The sequence below is a fragment of the Agelaius tricolor genome, unplaced genomic scaffold (assembly GCF_023055355.1).
Source record: "Agelaius tricolor isolate 1412-34295 unplaced genomic scaffold, bAgeTri1.0.p SCAF_8, whole genome shotgun sequence".
Lineage (NCBI taxonomy): Eukaryota > Metazoa > Chordata > Aves > Passeriformes > Icteridae > Agelaius > Agelaius tricolor.
The window spans coordinates 6948069-6960626 of record NW_027269268.1 but is presented as its reverse complement, the minus strand read 5'-3'; the positions used below and the strand labels follow the sequence as shown (position 1 = coordinate 6960626).

At 41.3% G+C, this 12558-nt stretch overlaps 1 protein-coding gene across 2 annotated transcripts; it reads left to right on the top strand.

The window, feature by feature from the left end:
• The first annotated feature begins 1354 nt into the window (after positions 1 to 1354).
• On the top strand, positions 1355 to 7687 carry MMAA (metabolism of cobalamin associated A). Of its 2 annotated transcripts, none has more exons than XM_071431495.1 (7): positions 1355 to 1446; positions 2056 to 2532; positions 3566 to 3688; positions 4762 to 4932; positions 5238 to 5323; positions 5681 to 5830; positions 7158 to 7687. In XM_071431495.1, the coding sequence occupies exons 2-7, from the start codon at positions 2112 to 2114 to the stop codon at positions 7443 to 7445; spliced, it is 1239 nt and encodes a 412-aa protein (XP_071287596.1). In that variant the 5' UTR covers positions 1355 to 1446; positions 2056 to 2111; the 3' UTR covers positions 7446 to 7687. The 2 variants fall into 2 exon arrangements, with proteins under 2 accessions (XP_071287596.1, XP_071287597.1); XM_071431496.1 differs by having other exon boundaries at positions 1425 to 1822.
• The last annotated feature ends 4871 nt before the right edge of the window (positions 7688 to 12558 follow it).

The following is a 12558-nucleotide window of genomic DNA, read 5'->3' as shown; positions in this document are numbered from 1 at the left end:
AGAAGTGCATATAGTTCTAGCAGACCTATATAATCCCTGATATATGAGAGACTATGGAAAGAAAGGGTGTATATCATTGACAAGGCAATAGGAAGTCTTCCTCATATCTGGCATTTGGAGACTGTAGCCTCTGACTGGTGAAAAGCAAACTTGTTGAATAACAGAGCTGGGGGGAAAGGGGAACAAAAAAAGAGGATGACTTGAGCAAGTTGGAGTTCCAGACCTCATCAGTGTGCAAAGTCTTGAAAACAGTTCTCGCAGGGAGATGACTCTAGAGCACATTCATGCCTGTTTGTGGCCATATCAGATTGGCAGTACAGCTGGTGGGCTGTATAAAAGAGCAGCAGTTTTGTTCTGAACTGCTGAGTGCACACTTTAATCTCACTCCTATTATTCCGGTCCACAAGGTTATCATAGAGAACTGAACAATCCCCTCTCCTCTTCAGCATTGATGAAATGTGCACTTTTCCATGCCTGTTCACCAAGGTCACTGACAAAAGTATTCAATTTCAGAGAACACAAAGGGGCATAAACTGAAGGATAAATTAAGCAGTAGTAGAATGGTTTTTTTGTTGTTTCTGCTGCCATTAAAATAGTAGTGGGGATGTGCTACCTAGGTGTAAGTACAGCACTTGAAACAGAGAGCCTTAGAAAGCTTGTTAATGAAGAGATTATAGTGACCCAGGCTAACTCTGGTGAATAAAGACCTGGTTAAACAGAAAGACCTCATGAGGCTATTTCAAAATGGAACCTCTTGTCTCTTTCTGCTGTGGTTTCATCCCATGCTGATAGGCACACAAAATTGCATATTTTCTTAGCCCTGAAGTGTTCAGTTCTCTGTGTATCATCATCTTCTGGACCGGAATAACAGCAGCGAGATAAATTGTGCATTCAGCAGTTCAGAACAAAACTCCTGCTATTTAATAGTCTCTCACTTTCACTGCCCGTGTGATGGAACTGTGAAAAAGTCTTTGCGGGACAGTGCAAGGCACTGGGAACAGCTCAGCCACTGGATTCTGTGTGTTCACATTCACTGGAAATAGATCTGTGTACCTTAACAAGAAGACGGGCAGAAAAAGGGTTGTGAGATGACTGGAGAAATAACAATAGTTTAAAAAAAATAAGCAAAACAAACCCCGCCTCACGATAAACCAACATTCCACGACAGGAAACTAAATTTGAAGAGGAAGTTTAATAAGGCCAGAGCAGGGAGACTGTGACTCCCCGGCCATGGAAGTTTGCGTACACATGGAATGGCCAGATCCGAGGCCTGAGGCCTTGACCCCTCGCTCTGGGAGGCCCGGGCAATGGCGGGGTAGCTCCTTGCCCTTCGGCACCCTCCCTTCCCGGCCCTGTTCGGCCCTTTCCCAGCCCTTTCCCTGCGGGGCAGCGGGTTCCGGCTCAGCCTGAGGGCGTCACTTCCCGGGGCGGAGCGGGGCGGCTCCGGTAGGTGCCGGGAATGGCGGGTAGCGGCCGGGAATGTCGGGCATCGGCCGGGAATGGCGGCTTTTCCCTGCCCTCCTCCCCTCAGCGGCCGCCCTGGGCTGAGGCGGCGGGGCTGGGGCCGCCCGGGCGCCTCGGGGAGGCCTCAGCTCCTCCTGTTTATTTCTAAATGTTCTTGTGTCTGAACTCTCTCCCACTCCCCTTTATTCCTCTTTCTGGTGGAAATAAGTGCCAATGTGCCCTCGATCCTAATAATTGTTAAAAACACCCCTAAAAATAGTCCGTCAAACTAGAATGTGCCACCATTTCCGTAAGCATAAGGATTGATTGCTCCTGGATTTGTAGTGTGCTGCGTGTGCTCCCAGAGGCGTATTTAAAAGTACTTTTTTGATATTTTCATTTATGAAGTATGATAATAAAGAGATGCTGTGCTTTTGATTCTGTAGCGTGTTTTTATTGGGTCTGTTTGACGGGAAAAGGGGGTGGTCATTTTTTTATTTAAGGCAGAGGATACAGATAAAATCAAAGCTGAGGATCAGGGGTGTACATAAACTTAATTTGCGTCTTCACACGTGCTTTGAGGAAAGTAAAAATGTTTTTCCTTCTCTTTAGAGTGTCTGCAAACAGAGGTGAACTGACAACTCTGGTACTTTTTGGTCCCAGCCAAGATGAAGATCTCCTGTTTGCTGCTGAGATTCCCTCGTTGTTATTTCTCCAGAAGAACTTACTTCGTGACCTTTCGCTTCACTTCCCGAGCAGATTTCCTGGGCCTTGAGTCTCCTGGGCCGGCGCACGGCTGTCACACCAAATGGATTTGCTCATCAAACACTTTGAGGAGAGAGCTGTGCCAGCAAGCAGCCCCTGAGCAGCAAGCAGAGGAGCTTTCTGACCGGGAGCAGAGACTTGTAGACAGACTTTACCAGGGGCTAATCCAGGGCCACAGAGCCTGCTTAGCTGAATCCATTACACTCATAGAATCAACTCAGAGTAGGAAGAAGAAAGTAGCCCAGGTGCTCCTTCAGAAGGTATTATCCTACCACAGGGAACAAGAAAAGTTAAATCAAGGAAAGCCACTTGCCTTTAGAGTGGGTTAGTCCTTTTATGTCTTGTCTAGTAGTTGCTTACACATAATTACTGTCCTCACCTTTTATTATCACTGTTGTTTGTGGTCTGTGGTCTTGCATTGTTATATTTTTGTGGTTTATAACCAATCTAGATTACTTCTGTTGTCCAGTGGAATTATGGCTTGAGATGAAAAATGCTTTTGAAAATGCTTTAGAAATTATCATTGCTTCTTGGGAGTGTGTTATTCAGGGTCGGTTGTGTAACCATTATAAGGTGAAACATTAGTTACTTTGCAGATTGATGCAGATGTTATCTACACTTAGGGAAAGATGTGTTCAAGCACACCTGGTCTTTTCCTAAAGGTGTTTTTTGGACATTTCCTGAATCCCTTTTTTAGTCTACAGAAGGAAAAACATGCACCTTCCTGTTTTATGGCCCTCTGTTAAGCAGCCTGATTTTCAGCTGAAGGAGACTTGAACCTGCTTCTCCTGGAAGCTGTAAAATGTTTTTCCCTTAACAAAGAGAAGGACTGCTAACATGTGTCATGCCCAGCTGTCATCTCTCCTGTCTGTACAAAGGTAGTAAGAACAAGAACTGGGGCATGGGAGTGAGAAAAGTTTGGTGCTAATCTTAGTTTGTGAGCTTTGACATGCAAATAAATGGCCTCATTTTTTGGAAAGAACAGCTCTTCAAGGTACAGCCTTGCTTTTCCTTTTGGAATGTTTCTTTTGTAGTAAATCTGAAAAATCCAGTTGTAATAGATAACATTTTGAAAGTTCTGAAGGATAAGTCATACAGTACAAGTAATTTTATTTGGAAGGGAAGAAATAGATGTGGATAAACCCAGTGTTATGTTGGTGTCAATAGGAGGAGGGGTGGTGAAGTGCTGCTTTGTTGCCAAGCTCCTATTTTGTTTTGGCATAGCTTTTATTTGCTTTTATTTTATTTTGCTGTGTTAGAGTATGAATTGTTATCAACTAGATGTTGATGGTATTCATGAGATGTATTATTTATTTGACTAACAAAATGGTTTTTTCTTCCTAATGTGATTATTTAGGGTTGTCTGGTCCTCCTGGTGCTGGAAAGTCAACCTTCATAGAATGCTTTGGGAAGATGCTTACGGAAAGAAGCCACAAAGTGTCTGTGTTGGCTGTAGACCCTTCCTCTAGTACAAGTGGTGGTGAGTGGGAATTAAAGTTTGAGTCAAGTTTCTAATACCTTGTCAACTACTGAAGTATCCCTTTGGGCCAAGTGGAAGAAGATTTGGCGCCTATAACAGTAAAATGTAAAAGAAATTAAGTTTTCATATTTTTTTCCTATGTGATACAAAATTGGAAAATTTGTATCAGTGTTGTAATTCTTTCAGACTTCCTCTTTTCTAATATTTTACAATTTATTTTTCTAAATTTGAATTTTTTGAAGTTGTGCAGGATTACTGATGACAGGCTGTGATCTCTAACTCTCCAATAAAAAATTGTAGGGAAATTACAAGTTGAACATGCCTGATTCTTGATATCTCTGATACAAATAATACAGTCTTGATTTTGATCTTTCCATAAGGGGCAGCTGCCAAGCAGCATCATTAATTTTTCCAGCTTCTGTGCTGTTAGAGGTGTGTAACTATTTATAAAGAAATAACTAGAGCATTGCAATGAGATGGAGCTAAGATGGACTGTGTTCTTTGATGCATGCCTTCAGGATGCATGAGTAGAGTAGCAAAATGTGGAAGAAAATGTGTTGGAAGAATCGATCATCTCTCATCTTTTGGAGCGTGCATTGAGTGCGTAGATCTCGCTGAATCTGATTTGCAGTTTGTTTGAGTAGAAGGAAGGCAGGGACACGTGTCAGCTCTCCTAAAACAAAACATCCAGCATCAAGGTGTGTCAGAATTATGATGCAGAGATTTGTCCCTTTGGGCAGGAGCAGACACGAATCAGCTGTGTGGCCTGATGTGCGTAGGCTTCAAAAAGCCATTCAGGAGTTGTAGAATTCATTCTGACCTAGCACAAATTCTTCATATTTGGTAGCTGTAAGGTCTGCCTGTCAGGCCTTTCCAGCTTCTGGGAAGTAGAAGAACCAGACAGTAGCTTCCTAGTCCTCAGTTAAGTCTTGAGCAACTATAACTAGGATATTCTTATTTGACTGACTTTTTACGAGAGATCTGTCTTGTCTTTTCTCACTCATTTATTGGTGGGGAGGGGGGAGAAGGGGGACTTTGGCTGTGTTGCACTTCTGAAACAATTTAACATTAAGGTTCCCTGCTGGGTGATAAAACACGGATGACTGAGTTGTCAAGAGACATGAATGCATACATCAGACCATCTCCAACCAGTGGGACGCTGGGAGGTGTCACAAGGACCACAAATGAAGCCATTCTGCTCTGCGAGGGAGGAGGCTACGATGTTGTTCTTGTGGAAACAGTAGGTATGTGCTTAGGGATTGCTTTGATTGCCCTGTTGTGATATGGAAATAAGCTGTGCTAATAATTGCATATCCCTGCCTTGATTTTGCCCGTGTTTTCGTACATGGTCACTGCTTGAACACAAATGCTCATTCTGTCTTGTTTTCTAGTTCTGTATGTCTTTTACTAAACTGTTGTGTTTTCTGTTCTCTTTGTTTTGTTATAGTGGAATTTGTTTGTGGGGCAGTGCTGGGATATGTCACAATTACTGTTATTAATGGGACTGAAAGTTTGTAGTAAATGGTAAATTCTGAATTTAATTTTTTAGGTGTGGGCCAGTCAGAATTTGCTGTGGCTGATATGGTTGATATGTTTATATTACTGCTACCACCTGCGGGTGGAGATGAATTACAGGTATTTTTCAGTTTCTCTTATTGGTTACTGCCTGGGACTAGAAAGAGAAACTTAAATTCAGCATGTAGTAGCTGTGCAGAAAGTTCATATCAATAGTGTTTTGTCCATTACACTGTTATTATTAAGTATTTTCAGTGTCATCCACTTACTGCACAGCTAAGCTCCCTTTTTAATTTTAAAAGTATTAGGATGTAAACTTTTGATACTCTGTAGCTTAACTTTGACATGTTTACTACTTATATATATTTTTGGGGAGAAAACTAGAAACTACCAAATCATTTTGACCTGCTTTTTGTGCTGAATCAGCGTGTCGCAGCCCCTCTGGGTACTCCTGATTGCTGTCCCTGCTGCATTTAGGGCATCAAACGGGGCATCATTGAGATGGCAGACCTGGTTGCTATCAACAAGGCTGATGGTGATTTGGTTGTGCCTGCCCGGAGGATCCAGGCTGAGTACGTCAGTGCCATGAAGCTGCTCCGCAAGCGTTCCAAGGTTTGGAGGCCAAAGGTTTGTGGACTTCCCTGTGTTTTGTGGGGCTTTTTGGGTCTGGTTTGGTTTTGTTTGGGTATTGGAGATGTGTTTGGGGTTTTTTTTGTATTTTTTCCCCCCAGAAAACATGCTGAATGAGTTAAGATTGGTATCTTCTCACCTAGCTGTCCTAGTGTCCTTGGGCTCTTTTTAAAAACTGCAGATGGTTGTTCAGTCTCAGTGTGCTGGAGAGGTGATTGCTGCTGTCTATGCCTCACCTCTGATCCCAGGGTGTGCCACATGAAACACTGCAAAGCCAGTTCTCCTCCCCAGGATTTCTGCCCCGAGCTGCAATCTCTGCACTAGCAGAGCTATTACTGACATCAGAAGTGGTGCAAACTTCACTTGCTTTTTGTAAACTGTGCCTATCTAAAAATGTCCCTTAATCTGCTTCTCCCTCTCTTATAACTCTGAAGCCTGTGATTATCTTTGCTCTTTCACTAGTTCATGTGTTTCCTTTATGGCTTTAATTTTTTTTTAGTTTCTCACATAATAAAAATGGCTAGAAAATGGGAATTTTTATCCTGTAGGTCTTCAGTTTTAAAGCTATTTTTCTGTATTTTATCTATTAAAAGGTTTTGGTGGATTTTTAAGGAGAAGATTCAGTACTAGTTTTTAATATCTGTATATACAATAAGCACACACTCTCACTTCCTTTATAAATAAACTATCTGTAAAGGAGGTTTGTTCTACCCTGGTGTTGAAATTGACCCATTAAGCTGAGTTTAAATCAGCTGGGCTGCCTGAGGATTAGCCTTTCTTTTCTAAGTGTGGAAAAGGAGAGAAGCTTTTTTTTAAAAAAAAAGCAAAAAAAAAAAGCAAACAAAAAACAACCACCAGGTTGTTCTATTTGAAAGATTGTGCTGGATTTCTGGAATATTATTGGCAACATTAATTCCTGGTCTGGAAAGCAAAGATTAAAAAAAATAAAATTTAAAATACCTTGTTTCTGGCATATTTTAAGTGAAAGAATAGCTACCAGAATATGCACTTAACTCTACATTTAAGTAAAGGAGCACTAATGTGCTTCTTAGCTGAAGGACTTACTAAAAATGATTCTCATAACAAGCAGTTGGACAAATATCCCAAATAGTATGGGTCTCAGGGTCTGCTTCTAGTCAGTAGAATCCCAGATTTTTGGGGGGTTGGAGGGAAAGGCACAGAAATGCTTAGAGCCTCATGAAGCAGGTATTGAAGGAAGCTTCCCTCACACATGTCTTGATTTCCATGCAATCTGCCTGCTGCAGTCCTGGCAGCCTCGAGGCCAGCAGGTAACCTGGCTTTGGCCATTCCCTGAACCCCCCAGGTCATGCGCATCTCCGCCAAAACGGGCGAGGGCATCTCGGAGATGTGGGATAAAATGGCCGAGTTCCGCGACCTCATGCTCAGCAGCGGCGAGCTGCTGGCCAAGCGGCGCCGGCAGCAGAAGGTGTGGATGTGGAACCTCATCCAGGAGAACATGCTGCAGCACTTCCGCACTCACCTGGCCGTCAAGGATAAGATCCCACTTCTGGAGGAAAAAGTTCTTGCAGGGGTCTTGTCTCCTGGGCTGGCAGCTGACCTGCTGCTGAAGGCATTCAAAGATGGTCTCTAAGTGTTGTTTGTAGTCTGTTCTTGATGAATGCTTTATGTAAACATGAACATTAAATGCACTTTTCCTATGTGTGGATTCTGATGTTTTGCTGCAGCAGAAATGAATGGAAAACCTATCCAGTACTCTGCAGAAGAATTCTGTTGGATTCTGTATATGCAGTGATCATGATAAATCTAAACACTCACTAAGAGACTCCTACACGCTATTGGAAAAAAAATAAACTTCCAAATCTTCTATTTCTACATGCCTTAGATCTGTTGATAAAAACTGGATGCCCGTGTAAAATGATTGGGTTTGGGGAGGGCGGGAGAGCGAGGTTTGTGGTGGTGCAGGGTTGGACTCTGGTTGTGGGGTCATCTCAGAGCAGTTGACACTGCAGCTTTCCATTCTAATATAGCAGCAGCTGTTGCCAGAATGGATTGCATTTTCTTTCCTCACCTTGAGTGACAGCAAGAACATTGCACTGCCTGACAGCACCAGACCACAGCTTTAGTTTTAAATAAATTGTGTGCATATAAATAGAACATAGTGGTGTTTGGTCCCTCTTTGGAAGCTGTAGTTAGTTATTACACACTGTACAGTAGGAGAAGGGAATTTTAGCCATCTGGTTTCAAAATAGATGTTTTATTAAAAAGCAAAATGTAGTTAGACTTTTTTTTCATGCAGACGTCACATTAGACAAATGTTACCCATAATGTTTTAATAGCAAATGCCTTTATACTAGAATAATTTGTCTCTAAAAATAATGCTTTGTGGCTTTATGATCTGACTTACATTTTTTGGATTCAAACAAAATGGCCAGTTGTGTTTGGTATTTTTTTCTTTATCTCTTGCAGAAGACAGGACTGCTTCCAACCAAAAGCACTTTTATTTTCTATTTTCCCTTGAGAAAAATCTGGAGGAAACATTTTCCTGATCTATGATCTAGAAGGCAGAGCTCATCTGGTACCCACTAAATGTGAAGGATAAAGTGGAAAAGTGCTGATTTTTGGAGATCTGACAGTAAAACCATTAAAACAGGAGACTTTGTGAGCCTGTTGGTACTTAGGTAAATTAATTTTTAAAGAAATACATTGGAAGTGATAATTTTCACAGTTGTGATTTTCTAGACATGTGTGTAAAAGGTATGGTGACTTCAGCTCAATTTCACCTGTTTGGCTTCTGGCAACCCAATTCCAGTAAAGCAGTGAATTGGGTTACTTAAATCCTCTTTTTACCTTCATGGTGTTTGGTTTTGTTCAGGGTTTTTTCCCCCTCTAAATATTTTTTGCTCTTCATTCCCCTTGTCCCAGTTGTTACGCGGTGATCCCAACTTTTGCCTGCTAGGCCCTGTTTGCAGTGAAACACTAAGGAAGGGCATTGTGGTGTTTTGGGGGCCATACAGCTGTGGCATTTCTTTGGTAAGAAAGTTTGCACAGGGGTAGCTGGTGGTAGTGGTTTCCATCACCTAAATTGTCAGAACTCCTGACCACTTTCTCCTGTTTCTTAATCACTGCTTTGGGATTGTTGCAATGAGTTACAAAGAGGCATCTGAAGGAATGTATGGAGTGGCAGAAGCACAATGACTTTGTAATGACCATGCTGAATTGTGAGAGAAATGCAGTACTTACAGTTTCTTTTTTTATTTAAACAGCCTCTATTGAATATGACAGAGTGCCCTGAACCAAAAGCAACTTCTTGGGTCCTTTGAGTCCTTTCAGCTTTAAATACTGACTGTATTTTATAATACTGTATAGAAGAAATGACAGTCAGATGGGGAACGAATTAATGAGAGCAGCAGCGTTTTAACCAGTGAGTTCTCAATTTTTTGATAGTTCCTTTGTTTCAGGTGGCAGTTTTTGAGGTGACCTCATTTGTGTTTATCTGTTAGATCAAACCCTTATTATGGTCATTGCTTCTTCTGTCAGGACTGCTGTTTTCTTTGTCTGTCATACATGAGCTGCCAAGCAAGTAAAACAGAACCTGCAGCTTTGTTTAAATGACACCTGCTCAAGCAGAATATGTTTTACAGCTTCTTCAGTATTTATTTTCTGGATGCAGATCTACTGATCCACTCAAGCCATGGGCTATCATTATTTTCTCATTTTGTTGCTTCTTTTATAATATTGTTAATTTACAAATGAACTCTTAGCAGAAGTAGAATGGCTTAAGCAGGTTCTTCAAACTGCATTTTCCTTTTAAAGCAGAACATTAAATGAAAATCTGATTTGCCTTCTTTATGTGTTCAATTATGCCACATGCTTCAGTAGATGGAGAAATATCCTTATATTGAAAGGAGTCTTTGGAAATGAAAGAGTAAATGAGGGTCCCTGTTTTGTTTTTCAGTGATTTCCCTACCAAACTGAAAAGCTGTCCTGTGCAAACTATGAATTGAGCCTTCCATGTGGTAATGAAATAGTTTGTTTTACAGCCTGTAAAATTTTGCTGTGATGTGTTTTGGAGTCAGCTGCTGCTCAGTTTATTGTGCAGTTTTGTTCATGTTCTTGTGGGCTGGGCAGATGCATTGTCTTCAGAAGGGCTGCAGAGCTTCAGCTGGTCAGCTACAACTCCATAAACAATCCACTATGTCCCAAGATAGGGAGGAATGTTTCCAGCTCATAATTTTTAGCTCTGTGGGATTAACTTGGCTAAAATGCATTAAAATATTGTTATTCAAGTAAACAGGCTTCTGAAAAAAGATAGTAAACAAATCTGTTGAGTAGGATGTTGACATATTCTTAGTTTCTGGAGTTGTCAAACTGCTCTCATGTTAACGCTTAAACCCACAGCTATTGCGGAATAGTATGGGAAAATAATATAACTTCTTGAGAAGCCAATAGCAAAAGGGAGTTTGTAGCTGGAGGCATGACAAACTGAGACAACTGAGAGACAAATGAGTTAGGGAGGTAAGGAATAAACTGTTTAGATACACAAAGTCGTTTTCTACAAAGTCTTGCAGTTGTCTGTAAGTGTGAAACTTTTCCCCAGGTCCCTGTGTAATAGATGTTGCTGGTGTTTCACAGCTGGCAAAAACAAGTGTGGTGAGATCAAGTGATTTACCCAGGACTCTGAAATGGGTCAGAGAGGGTAAGGGTTACAGTTCAATAATCTTTACTCTGAGCCCCATGTATATTTACAGCCACGTTACTTAAGGTTGGAAAAATGCTCTTAGCAAGTTCATGCTCTTAGTGTGACTTATTCCTTTCATATCTAATCTCTCTGTTTTCAGTGACAGGACCCAGTGACCCCTTCTTGACTACTGTTCTGTTGTAATGTCCTGCTTTAAGTAATAAAAAACTTTCCTTTGATATCTAATCTGCCCTTGCCTTCTGCAAATGCATTACATCCTGTTGTGCATGCTGCTTCAGCCTTTATGTTCTCCTCACATATATTGCTTATTTGTGAAATCTGCAATGTGTTGGCTGTTTGAGATTTTGGGGCATGGGAGTTGAGTAAAGCTAAAGAATACAAAGAAACTTTTTTTTTTTTTAACTGTACGCAGTTCCCTTCCTAAAGTTTTCTTTCGTTACGTGGCAAGAGTCAATTACTGACTTGCTCTGTACTGGTACAAACATCCTTATTTCCTTTTTATTTTCCTTTTTCAGAGTGCTCTGTTGCTCCCCCTTGGATGCACAGTCAATAAGTAACATACTCCATGACTTAAAATCAGAAAAACGTTTTTACAGAGTTTAGTGCTTCTGTAACTATTCCTGCTAGACTGTTCTAAAACATTTATAATTTGATGAAAGATTGAACAAAAGTTGGTAAAGAATGTATTTAAGGAAACATTAGTGTGTTCTCCTGAGAAGTTGGACAGTCATCAGTGCACAGACTGACTAGCAACAGGATTCCTCTTCCAAAAACCAGTTCATCTACTCCACAGTCATATTCTTACAGTTTATTTAAAAGTAGCCCAACCCCCTCATAATGGAACATTTGAAAATTGAGAATAAAATTTCAAAATTAAAAACTCAGAAGCAATTAGAGTCCATTCTTAGAATGGAAGTATGACAGACATACTCTGTTCCCTCCTGTCATACTAAGGTATGGTTCAGCTTATGAACAAGGAAGGAGAAGAGGGCTGACATTCATGACATTGTATGGAGAAGGTACATTAGGGAGCAGCAAGAGGAATGTGTATTTTTCTCTATTTTTCCTCCCGTGGGAGCATAAGAATTATCTTGGATAATTCACTGTGAAGCCACGGAAACTGATGTGACTGACAGTGTTTGCTGTGTGAGGCTTACAAAAATTATAAATTCAATGCCTGTTCCTATCTTTTGGATTTGTGTGTTGCATGGGACCATGGGATGCTTGTCCTTTGGCACTAGGCGGGTTTGTTTGTAATTGTGCTTGAAGTGGGGAATAGTTAGAAGTTCTTGTAGTTTGAGTAAAAGATTGTTTACTTGTAAGAACTTAAAAGCTTCACCTTTCAGAATGCATTATAAGATTGCTGTATTCTTCCTTAAAATACTGTGGCAAAGTGAGTTCCTTCTCTGTGTCACTATGTCTTCATTTCCTCTTACATCTCTTCCACTGTTAGAGTAGCCTGTAAAAGCTTTAGTTATGCACCTTTTACCGTGACTCAAATATTCCTGAAGTTAATCAGGGGCTGACAACACTTCTGCTTTGTTTCTTCAACTGAAAGGGACCACTACAACCTAAAGATTACAACCTGTGAGAAGCCAAAGGCTATTACAGCTTCAGAGGCCTGGGCTGACCTGCCCTGTGCAGGCTGCAATGGCTGGGGATGCTGGCGTGTGTCTAATGAGAAGTTGCTGCACGGGCTGTGTGGCTGGGAGCAGTGCACACTCACACTGCTAAAGGTTTTCTCCCAGCCCTGAATCTGTGATCCTGTTTGTAGTTCCCTAATTGCAACCAGCAGAAGACAAGGGTGATGTTGGTTTTTATGACTTGTTGCTTAGCAGCGTTGTACAACCTTTTCTTTTGCTGTGACCTCGGTGAACCCGGGCTTGGACGGAGCTCACCAGCGGGGAACAAGGGTTTCTGAAGCTGTGTGAAACTCCTGTGCTGTGCCTTGTTAGTAGTGTCTGAGGGAAAGCATCTCTTCTTGACCTCTTTGTTGCCTTTGCCCTTTACTCCTCTTTCTCTCTCTCATCACATCTTAGAAGAA